Source organism: Centrocercus urophasianus, unplaced genomic scaffold, assembly GCF_019232065.1.
Source record: "Centrocercus urophasianus isolate 14NV4802_14NV808 unplaced genomic scaffold, USGS_Curo_1.0 seq_115, whole genome shotgun sequence".
NCBI classification, from domain to species: Eukaryota; Metazoa; Chordata; class Aves; order Galliformes; family Phasianidae; genus Centrocercus; species Centrocercus urophasianus.
In genome coordinates, this window is record NW_024884309.1 from 1 (window position 1) to 11,765 (window position 11,765).

Here is an 11,765-nt window from a genome sequence, read left to right on the forward strand (position 1 = left end):
TGGATGGGAGACCTCCTGGGAATACCGGGTGCTGTAGGCTTTTGCTGTGGCCCTTTTGCTTCCCTCTGCTCCCATGACGTCATGCTGGCTGCAGGATGACAGCAGCAGCTTTTGCGTCTGGCGGCAGCGTTCCCTTATGCTGTTTTCCCCGTATCTATGGACTCTTAATCTGCGTTTTCCCTTCTGTTTTTTTGGCTCTTTATTCGTCGTGGTTTGTCATTTCACTCTTGTCATTCCCTTCTTCTGTCCACTGTCTCCGCTGTCTTTGCCTTCCCTCACTGCAGCAGGCTCTAGTCAAACAGCCCAGTTGTGTCTGCAAGGGGCCGTGCCATGCTCTGCAATGCCCACTGCAGAATCCCGTCCCAGGTTCCCTGTGGGATCGCCCGCAGTGGTGCTGTCAGTTCCCATTTTGACACTGTTCGCAGCCCCTCTTCTTTACCCATTTCTCATGGTGTTTTCCATAGTCCACCACACTGCTCTGGAGCTTCCCTGTGTACCCAGCATACACATGCTGTGGCTGGACTCCATGTGTCTTACCTCACTCAGCAGGGCATCGAGCTCTTCCCTGCTGGACGTGGGCTCGGTGCTCGCTGAGCCGTTCTCCAGCTGTGGGAGGAGATGTGTCACCCCCACCTGCGCTCATGCGCTCGTTCCGCTCCTTTACGGCCCGCAGGCTGTGGCCGCAGCGCCTGGGCTGTGCGCTTCCTCCTCCGCTACAGCTCCGGCGTCCCGCCCATCTCTGGCTGCCTTGTCCCTCCCCCGCCCTCATTCCTCATCCGTCGCACCCCCCTACTCCTTTCTCTCTCCCTCTCGGGCTTTTCCTCCTGGCGCCTTCACCCAGCCCCGCCTGCATTCCATGCACCAACACCGGCCCTGGCTGTACCAACCTTTGCTGCCTGAAGCACGTGGTTAGCAGCAGCTGCGGTGCTCTCCCGGCTGCCTATTTCTGGGGTGCCCACACAGGAGCCGCAAAGCCACAGTCCTCTGCAAGCCAACGAGGTATTTGCAAGCGCACCGAGCAGCAGGAAGGAATGGAGAGGCTTGGGCTGTGACGAGGGGACTCACCCGGGGTCTCCGTCACGCGTAGGGCAGCGTTGGGGTGCGGAGATCCTGGAGAAACAGCGGCTGCAGGTGCTCCCGCGGCTTCCTCCCGTCTGGGCACCGTGCTCCTCCTTCTCTGGGATCGCAGGGAGCTGCTCCGCAGCCGCATCTGCCTCCCGCAGCCGGCCCAGCTCGGCCACACATGAGCTGCACTGCCACGTCCCACTGCACGAGCCCAGCACAGCTGTGAGGGGCAGCGGGGCCACGAGGCACGGTGGAGCCCCATCCCGACGCGGGGCTCACCTCGGGACACGAGGCAGTGGGGGCACCAGGCACGGGAGGTGGAAGGCCCTGGGACAGCCGTCGCAGCAGATGAGCTCTCCGCCGTCCCCGCACACGGCACACTCATCCTCGTTGTCCTACCGTGGGTGGGCATACAGGGGCTCGCCACTGGGATCCGGGCACCTCCTGTCCCGTCTCTTCCCATCACAAAGCTGATCCATGGGCTGTATTTGGGGCAGGGATGTGGTGCTCCCAGGCTGTTGTAGGGCTGTGACTGTGGGGCGGCTGAGCCGCAGGCTGGCTGCAGTAGGCCAGTCGAGAGGGATATATTGGGAACACCGTGATGGCATCACTTTGTCTTTTGGGATCACCTGGTAGGGTGCTGGGTCCCGGCTCTGCGCAGGTACTGCTGGCAGGTGGCCCTGGGCGGTCACACACATCTCCCCGCTCTGTGAAACAAGGTTCTTTGGGGACCCATTTGCTGGAAAGGAAAGGCCCCTGCTGTTGTGAGGGTTTGTGCGGCTGTAAGTGTGTGTGTTACTGAGTGGGGACTGTACGCTTTGGGGTGCCCTTGGTCGAGAAGTAGGCTTCAGGCTGCGGCTCCTGCTCCTGGCCCCCAGCTCCTCACCAGCAGCTGGTACACAGAGCTCATCCCTGGCTCTGCTGCTCGCCTTGGCACTGCCTGGAAGAGAGCAGAGCGCTGCTTCAGCATGTTCCATCTCTGTCACTCTTGTCCATCTCTGTGGGCCTTCCCAAGGAGGGGTGCTCCTGATTTGGGGGCTGAAACTTAGTTTCTGGTAGTCTTGGGGCTGTCCCGTGCCTGCACTTATTCAGCTTCTGCGCTTGTCTGATAAGGACAGGCTTTTCCTCAATAGCCCCACAGGTGACAGGCACCACACTGATGGCACCGTGACCCCCTCTGCACTGAGGCAGCCTGGAAGCCTGTGGGCAGGGGGGCTCAGCCAGACACTAGGTTTCTACTATGGCCCCAAGATGTGCACAGGCAAACACTGCTTCATTGCTGCCCCTGGTTTGCCCCGCCCACACCTCTGCCCAGCCTGATGGCTCTGGGGCTCTCATGGCCTCACCCAGACTGTCACCACACAACTCGGATTGCTTTGGGGAGAAATTTGTCCCCCCAGGTGCCAGGAGATTGGCACTCACCGCTGGTACGGGGTGTGCGTGCAGTATCCGCGCTGTCTGGCTTCTTCACAGTCTTTGCCTTCGCCAGGAGCCCTAGTGGTGTTGGGGGGGCTGTCACCCTGGGTGACACCACAAGTGCTCCCCTATGTCTGTTCCCCACATACGTCCCACACTAGGCCTTCATACCAGGGCTGGTGGTGTGCCTTGGTGAGGGTTGTGCCACCCGGGCCCCATCCCGCTCCTCAGCTTTTCTCTTGCCTTGGGGTCTGTGTGGGGTCGGTCCCATGGAGCTGGGGGACGGGCACCTGCTGCTGCACTGCTGCCCGAGGTCCACCTCTGCAATGGGGACAGAGAGGGGCACGGTCAGACCACTGCTCGTGTGCAGCCCTCAAGGGTGCTGATCCTTCCAGCCTGGCTTCCTACCTGCGGGGAAGGCGCTGTGGAGGGGCCGGAGCCGGGTGTAGCGCTCCAGGTTGTAGTCCTTGAAGAGGACAGCCCAGAAGTCGCGGACGGCAGCGGCATCGCGGCCCAGCAGCCAGGTGAGCAGTGCGTGGAACGCGCGGTGGGAGCCCTCTCGCTCTGTCTGGCTCAGCGTCTCCTGCCGATGCCACCGACAGCCATGGACACACACGCGAGTGCAACCAGCCGGCCCCGGTCCTCACAATGTGGCTGGGACCCCCCGCATGGCCTCACCTTGAAGATGTGCTCAGGGACGATGTCGTGGTCGGCAAGGCCGTGCAGCAGCGGGAAAACATCATCCACCGCCATGGCGATCTCGGTGCGGTGCAGTTTCAGCAGGTGCCTCAGGTCTCTGTCCAGCCCCAGCCCGGCCATGCTGCTGCAGCCCTGCAGCCCGCCCTCACTCTTCCCTTTAATATGCACCCCGGTTGCTGGAAGCTCATCGGGCTCCCCGCTCGTTTCTGTACAAGGCCACGTGGCGTGGTGTCAGCCACCACTAATGGTGAAGGACACCCAGCGTCATGGTGACCACCCCGGGAAGGCTGAGGAGAGGGAATTAGGCAGATTGCTGTTACAGGCTGCCCCCACCTCCCCATCCCTGCGGTCAGCCAGGCGTCATCCCAAAATTTCTGGACTTTCCACTGCACCTGCTCCTCTCATCTAGAAACTCAGCCCTATGTGGGAAACGGTGCCCTGCAAGTGAGGGACAACAGGAGCGCTTGCTTGTTACACCTCCTGCACAGCACTGCCTGCACACGCCTGGCTTAAGCAGGGCAGCTGATGAACACCCAGAGAAGAAGTGCTGATGCTGAAGAAAGTGCAGATATATCTGGGCGCAGTTACTGAGGGGGAACGGTGCTGTAATGCAGCGTGTCAAAGTGACAAGTAGTGTTATGAGCACACCTGGGGATTACCTGGCTGCATTCATTGCTCTGTAATTGCCTGCTATGGGAAATTGGGCAATAAAGTGATTTCACTGGAAATGCTAGGAGCCAGGGGGGCAGGGAATTGGCACTGTGTGAGCGCCTCGTGTAAAGAAGCCTGGGGTGATGTGATGTAATAGACATGGTTGCTCCATCCCAGGAGAGTCTGGGACTGCCCCAGCACAGTTTCCCTGATGCTGCTTGCATAGCCAGCGCAGAGCAAGTGGGACCAGGAATGGGACCAACAGGGAGCCATCCCCGCTGTGAGGTACAAAGTGCTATGGGTAAGGATGTCTGTCTGTACGTACAGCATAGCTGTCCAACCTTCTGGCTTGTTTGGGCTGTGTTGATTGAATGGGAGTTGTTTTGGCCTGCATATAAAATGTATATTAGTTAATGTATATATGTAACAAAACTTATTTATTTTTTTTAATTAAAAAACAGAGCAACAAAGACATAAATCTAGTGGGGTGTTTGGTCTTGTGGAACTGATGCCTCAGCCTGGCCCCATGGTTGCCCTTCCCAGTGAGCTCTCGCAGTGTTCATCAGAGAATTTTGGTGAAATATTAATCTTCCTGTGCTTCATCCTTGGCAATAATCATTCAGGAACGTTCATACTGCCAAAAAGCAATGACCTTGTTGTGAATCAAGGGATACTTCTCTTATTTTCCTGTGTAAGAGAGGGCTTATGGAAGTCTGGGAAAAAGATCTGACAGATTTTTTCTTTGAGTTGAATGTCTGATTGCAACTCTACATATTCCATCTGAATATTCACATGTAATGTCTTTATTTCAACTGAAACTGGAGTTACAAATATTAAAAATTTTTTTTGAACTCTTGAAACCTATTCCCAAATCCCTTTATTGCAACAGAACGTATGGATGCATATATTTTGCTGTTCACAGGCTGCTTAGTCAGTGGATCACAATGCATGAAGTGCATTGCCATCAGTTGGGTTTGCCACGATTTGTGTCATTTAAAAAGCTGTTACTGTCTGAAACAGCACAGGTGAGTTCATTTTCACCTTGAAGACACGTGCTTAGCTCCTTTAAATGAGTGGTCAAACCACTAAAAATGCTGAATATGTGACCATTATCTGTCCTCATGCTGTGGTGCAAATTCCCCTTTGGGGAATTTCATAAAGTGTTTGATTTCACTTCAACAAATCATAATATCATTTCTGCATTTTACCCCCACTCAGTCACCTTCCTTCCTTCTGAAATGATGTCCCCACAAACAGCAGCCATTCTTTTAATGGTCTCCTGGAACTGGCCATGATTCAGTCCCTTGGGCTTTATGAACTTCACAGCTTTGATGGCAATTTGCACAGTGTTACCCGTCTTTAAAGCTTTTGCACACAAATTTTCTGGACATACAATGCTGTGATGTTTCATCAAACTGACAGCAGTTTCTTTATCTCCTATTAACTGTAAGTCCCTGGCTGTTTTCTTTTCACCAACCATTGCCAGGGCACCAACAGGAGCTGCACCAGATATGCTGACAAAGGTGGAAGAGAAACGCTTTTTAATGTAATTTTTTACTGCTTCATACAAATCAAGAGATTGAGTTGCATCTTCAGTGGCACCAAAGTTGTTACTTCAGTGATACTGTATTTGTTATTAGTTGGTCTAGGGAAAGCGGCAAGTTGAGCCATATCTGCAGCATGAGTACTTTCATCTATTGCCAAAGCAAAACATTAGAAACCAGCAGCTTTACGTTCCAAATTTCCTTAGATAGATTTTCCTGTTTCTTCAGTTCACCTGGCCAGTCAGGTGGGACAAACTGATGTTAGAGAAATCCCTTTTCTTAATCAGGACACCCTGTATGGCAAGCATGGCAGATACATCATTAATAAACAGTCAATGGTTAGAGGTTTTTTGCAGTCAGTTTTGCTACCACGTCTCCAGCTTTTGTAACCGAGCCCATTTGAGTTTTAATTTTTTTTGAAAGACATGTAGTTGAGGTTGCAGACTTTTTTTCAGTTCAGCTGTTCTGTCTTTACAAAGCTTTCCTCGATACGCATCGAATCTGGCAGCACATTTCTGCATTAATGCCCTTTCAGATTTCAATCTTCGGAAGCTGGCACGATTTCCTTGTAAATTAAGCACACTGCTGTATTATTTGTCAGCACAATGTGCCCTCCTCGTGTCCCAGGACAGAGCCACGATGGCACAGCAGTGCTGTGAGTGGCGCTGGGCTGTTTGTAGGTCACAGGTCGGATGCGCTGAACTGCAGCATGGCTCTGGTGGCTACAAAGCCCTGCCAGCAGATGGTGGCTGCTGTCCAGAAACTTGAGAATAACAAGAAGACAACACTGTCAGCAAGGACAGGAAATACGCTCATCCATTTCTGGGTAATAACATTCACCTGAAGAAACTCTTTCCCAAAGCTCTTCTCAGGATTCAAAGTGTTTTTTTTTCCCTTGGAGGCCCTGGCAGCTGTAGCATGGGAGTCAGGCCAGTACTGCTTCCCTGTGTCCCACCTTGCACTCTCACAGTCTGTCACCTTCAGCCCACGTTAAGCTGCCCAGCACCTCCAAGACAAGGCTGTGACACAACTGCAGGGGCAGCTCTCGCACCCACAGCTACAGAGGTGCTCCCTCGTGCATGGGTGCAGCCAAGCACAGCTGAGAGCTGTGTGCCCACAGCACTTCGCTTGCTGAGCTTGACCGGACTTGTTTTGAATTCCAACTTTGTGACTGCACCTGTGCTTTGAATCACAGACAGATTGTTTTCCACATCCAGCCAGCTCAGCAGTGCAGTAATTTGCATTTTAGCTGCTTTTTTTGGTGTTCCTTCCCCTCTCTGAGATGCTAGGCAAGAGGCAGAGCAGGGGCTGCCAAGCACCATACAAAGAGGCATGTACTTACTGGGAGATGGGATGGTTATTTCTGTAGCACCTTGCTTAGAGCAGACCTTGGCAGTTCAAAGGCCATGAAAGGTCAGCTGTTGCTTGCAGAGAGGAGTCAGACACTCCCTGGGGCTGGCAGCAGCCCTGCCTGGCTCTGCAGGCTAGAGGCTGGCATGCAGCAGAGGCTGGTCACACTCAGGTTTCAGGATGTCCTTTTCACAGTGCTCCTCCTGCAAAAATCAAAGCACAAGTTTTAAGGCAGGGGAGCACCGTCCTATGTGCCATCCAGCTGCAGCTGCTGACAATGTTTTCCACAAGCACCCAGTTAAATCGGCACCTCTGCATCCATCAGGATTCCTTGCAGCTCCTGGGTGCATCTCCAGTCCCTCCTCCCATGAAAAGCTGGTGAGGTAAAGGAGCCATTTTCACCATTTCTTCCTTCCCCATTTCCTTTCCGAGGTCCTGCAAAGCATTCCCCCACGTGTCTTTCAGTCACCGCCTGCCCTGCACTCATCTTAGAATCCCCTCAACACGTCCCTGAATCACAGTCAGGAGAGCAGGCAGAAAGGGGAACCTACACAGAGGGGTAAGACCATGAGATCACTGCCAGGAAGGAGAGGCTCTCTGATACCGATCTCTCAGTGCCTGAAGCACACGGACAGCCAAAGTGAAACGCTGCCACCAGGTGCAAAAATTTCAGCCCTCTCCCCTTACCTTCTGCTGCTGCTGCAGGACTCCGACACTTTTGGGAAACAGGCTCCACGTGGGGCTTCTAGACTCTCCTATCTCTAGAGGCTTGCCTACTGCTGCCCTGTGCAGTCCAGATGAAAGCAGGTCCACCTGCTTGCTTTGCAGCTGCTCCTGCAAGAGCCTGGTAGGGAGAGTGCAGCAGAGATTTATTTCAGCTTCAGTTTCCTCTTTCCTCCCCCTTTAGAAAGAAGAAACAAAAGCCCAGAAGTATGTTATATTAATTTATTTGGGACACACCAAAAAAGGAAAGTCAACAACCGTTAACGTACAAAAGTACAGAATCCTGGGACAAGATTTACTGTCCTGATTAAAAAGGCACCATGGTCCCAATGAAGAGTAATCAGAATACATCATTATAGAAATCTTCCCCCTGTTGCAGCAGAAACAGAGCCAGGCTTTGGCTCTATCCACAGTCAAACCCAGTTAAGAAACAAACATGATTTAAATGCAATAAACACTGCTCAGCCTGTACAAGATGGCATGAAACGAATCACAGCCTACAAGACGGTCTTGCTTTTTTCTCTCTGAAAACAGCTAAGGTGACAAACAAGTGGATCACTGAGGAAGACAGCAGACTTCTGACTTCTTCACCTCGGCGTTCCGTAAGACACGTCAGTTGAACTGAAACTGGCAGGCTGAGCATGGGGCTTCTGAATGCAATGCAGTTCCCTGTGGTATACGGGAAGTCAGATTTGACAACCTTAAATTCCCTGAATCCCTGAAAATCGTAAAGCACTACACAGCTGTGTTCCGTATTCTGTTCAGCCCTGTCGGGTTTACTTTACACATTAGCAATTATAACATCAGCTATATCTGTAATACAAAGGGGGGTTTACAGCAGTTATTTAAAAAATTCTAATTCTGCGAGGTCCGAGCTTGGCTATATTCCCTGCTGAAACAGAGCTGCTGGTGTAGAAGCCCAGTGAGAGGCTAGAGTCCAGCATCTCAGGGCCGGAAGGCAAATAGTTTCAACGTGACATAATTTGCAAGGGGAAGTCAGTGAAGCACGTCAGAGAGGAGAGGGCTGCAATCTCTCAAGCAGAGGAGGCTGAGGGGTGCTGCAGAACGCGGGTACATGCTATCAAACCTGTAGCGACACTAAAGTGATGCAGAATACATGGAGTTCACTAAATATTTTGGAGCAACTTACCAAGAACTCGTCAGACACACAATAAGGATCCCGGCAATTACTAACGAGCAAGTTCACTGGGAAGCTGATGTACTGCTCAGAGCCGGGCAGATCCGTCCTCAGGAGGGACAAGGTGGATGCAGCTGGAGCCTGACTACGCAGCAGGGCCAAAGGCTGCTGCTGCCTCCTCTGCTTCCTAGCTCTGCTGCACCTAAATTTCAACAGCAGCTTGATTTGTGTTTCATTCCTCCTTTGGCATAGGACTTCAAAGCGGTCCAAGAACCGTTTCATCAAAGTAACAGGAACTGTCAAAATTATTTGTACATGCATTTATTGTTAAAGGAAGCAAAAGCTAAAGAATGAAACAGTGCGAGTTAATAATCAGTAAAATGATATGCAGGACATTGAGGAAAGAAATGGGGTAAAGCTGAGATACTGGAGTGGGGAAATGTTCACACTGAAAGGTAAATTTGAAAACCAGGCAAGTTTGAGCTCTTTCTATCAGAGTGTTTCTGAGGACAGAGACTTGCTGCTTTTTTTGTTTGTTTGTTTTTTAAATGTAATCTGGCAAGGTCTGGGAATCTCAGCAGGGAGACCCTCCAGTGCTGGGTTTTGTACAAATTCAACTCTCGTACTTAAAAACCAGTAAAGCAACCGTAACTAAAAACAGCAGATACCCTCGTACTGCATATATCTAAAACCAGACATGTCACTGCTTAAGATACACATGGGCAAGAGGATTATACTTCTCTCAAATAAACTCTTGGTGGAAAACTACCATTTCCACTCTGCTGGTCAGCACGTACCTACAGGGGATGGAAAAGCAAGTCCAAATTAAGGAGCCTTTTGCTGCAAATACCACAGCTACACACGGGAAGTTTGCTTCTTCCCTATATCCTAAGATGCCAGGATAATATTTTATAAAGTTTTTCCCATATTAAACTAAATAATGCAATTTGCATCTTTTCCTCTATCTTAATACCACCCCCCTCTCCCCAGGAAGATAAAACTATCAGTTCGTTTAGGATTCACATCTCTGATCCTAGCTTAAAGATTTTTATATTAAAACTCATTCAATTGCAGGAAGGTTTATCCTGATCAAGGAAACGTCGTCAACATAGAATCCAGTATAAAATATTCAGAATCATCAATGTTTTTACAGCCAAAGCACTCAGACAGCTCCTGATCTCTCTTCTCCTCCTCAAGAAGGAGAGCAATCCCTTTATGAAGTCACAGGACGCCTCTCTGGGACTGAGTAATACACATGAAAACTAGCTTCCTTCCTTGCAGAAATGCCAATTCTGCTGAAAGGGGCTGAGCGACCTTCCCTCCCACTGAAATCAGCAGGAGTTAGGGCTTTTCAGCACATTAATTTTCCATCAGCAACAAGTCCAAGTTATTCCCTGCAGTAAATCGGAGTCCTGTTAGGCCACCACTGGCTCAGAAATGGTGAGAGACTTCCAAAAACCCACTGATGTAGACAAGACCTTGGAAGAAGAGGCTTACAGGCTATATAAACTGAGATCGTCTGCTACGTTTGAGCCTTCACACCATGAGTTGATGATTACTTATCCTTCCAAGTTCATGTGTTTTAGTCCTTGCCGCCGCTGCTGTCCCAGCGTTCCTGCCCGGATGTTCCTGAGCTCTGGCTGGGGATCTCAAACAATCGCTTCCAATTGATTGTGGGATTTCAAACTTGCCTAACGTGTGTATTGCCACCCTGTACTCCAGCAGCTCTGCTTGCTGACCACGGCATACACTAGCAGTTTTCTACCTTCTCCACAGTCTCGTAGAACCCAGGCCTAACTCTCCTGATGCTCATCCGTATATGCTGGCACTCCAGGGGCATGGCATCGCTGGCAGGAGTCGCGGCACCGGCCGCCCACGCCGTGCACCGGCGCTTCCTTCTGCCCCTCAGCGAGAAGGCTGGAGCCCCGCCGTTCTCCTCCTCCACAGGATAGACCTCATCCACGCTCGTGCCTTCATCCAACTGCTCCTCGGTTTTGTACGTCGTTCCCTTCGCTTTGTTGCCTTCCTTCTCTTCCCTGGCGAGCTTTCTGAAGTGCTCCAGACACTGTATCTTTTGTCTTCTTTCCATCATTTTCAGCTCCTGCTTGTCTGTGAAGTCTTCATAGTACATTTTTCTTTCGCTTCTTTGATCTTCAAGAAACTTCAACTCGATGCCAGTCATTTTTATCCCGCTGCATTCCTCCAGCTTATTTCTCATGTGCGTGTCTGTACAAAAGATGTCAAAGAGCTTCTCAGAACTCTCGTTGAATTTGTCCGCTCTTTCTGTGTAAGCCTGGTTCTGCCTCTGCTTTCTGGTCTGGTACAATCTGGTAAACTCCTCGTACATTTTGAGGATAAGTTTCTTTATGCTTTGCGTTCCGATGGTATGCAAGTTGCAAACCAACCAGTGCTCTTGCAGGTGCTCTGCAAGCAGCTGAGCCGCATCCTCTTTGGACCGCTGGGCCTGGCCAGCTCTTTTGGGCTGCAACAGGTACAGCATGTTCTGAACCACATCCTTCTTCGTCGGCAGGATTCCCTGGGTGAAGCCTGAAGACTCAACATACTCAACAGTTCCCAGAGTCTTTCGTGCCTTCACCTCAGTATCCAGTGATTCCATCACTGCGTTCGTCTCGGAGTTACGACATAACCTGAAAGACAGCGACCGAAGACAAGCACGTGAGATGAGGCCTTTTTTACCGCAGCGGAGGAAAACAGATGAGGAAAGGCGCTCAGACCAATGAGATCGGGGATTTGCCGTCGCGCCCGACGCAGTTGGATGGCCGCCGCGGTAGCCCGGCCCATCTCCCTGCCTGCTCACCGCGGCTCTCTCGCTCTTCCGCGCGGCGTGTAAAGTCTAACAGAGCGCGTTTGTTTACGTTAATTACGCTTAATACTGCAAACGGCAGCAAACCGAGGCCGCCCGGGGCGCGGGGCTCGCTCCCGCCTCCTCGCTCCCGTCGCGGCGGGGCATCGCGCTCCGCCCGGCCGCCCGCGCGCTGACTGGCACTTTTCCCGGCCGCGCAGGAAGCCGGCCCGGCCCGGCCCCGGGGCCCCCATAGCCTCGAGGCGCGGCCCGCCCGACCCCCGAGCCCGCCCCGCGGCGCTCCGCCGGCTCCCCGGGCCGATCGGATCGCGGTCCCGGCGGGGGCACGAGGCGGGCGGCGGGGGCGCGGGGCCGG

At 52.1% G+C, this 11,765-nt stretch overlaps 2 protein-coding genes and 1 long non-coding RNA gene across 3 annotated transcripts; all 3 read right to left on the reverse strand.

Moving 5' to 3' along the window:
- Positions 1–537: 537 nt before the first annotated feature.
- AIRE (autoimmune regulator) lies at positions 538–3,300 on the reverse strand (the record flags this gene model as incomplete). The annotated part of the gene is given in 10 exon segments (XM_042809326.1): positions 538–708; positions 888–984; positions 1,066–1,266; positions 1,345–1,460; positions 1,695–1,804; positions 1,952–2,005; positions 2,488–2,559; positions 2,653–2,802; positions 2,890–3,064; positions 3,160–3,300. Coding segments are annotated over 10 exon segments (1,287 nt in total), but the record flags the coding sequence as incomplete, so codon positions are not given.
- Positions 3,301–4,618: 1,318 nt separating this feature from the next.
- LOC122155455 lies at positions 4,619–7,401 on the reverse strand. Its single transcript, XR_006167258.1, has 2 exons — positions 7,036–7,401; positions 4,619–6,928 (listed from the first exon to the last, which is right to left on the reverse strand). It is a non-coding gene; the product is annotated as an uncharacterized LOC122155455 (long non-coding RNA).
- A 255-nt stretch (positions 7,402–7,656) lies between these two features.
- LOC122155454 lies at positions 7,657–11,234 on the reverse strand. The gene has a single exon (XM_042809324.1). The coding sequence runs from the start codon at positions 11,201–11,203 to the stop codon at positions 10,337–10,339; it is 867 nt and encodes a 288-aa protein (XP_042665258.1). The 5' UTR covers positions 11,204–11,234; the 3' UTR covers positions 7,657–10,336.
- Between the last annotated feature and the right edge of the window lie 531 nt (positions 11,235–11,765).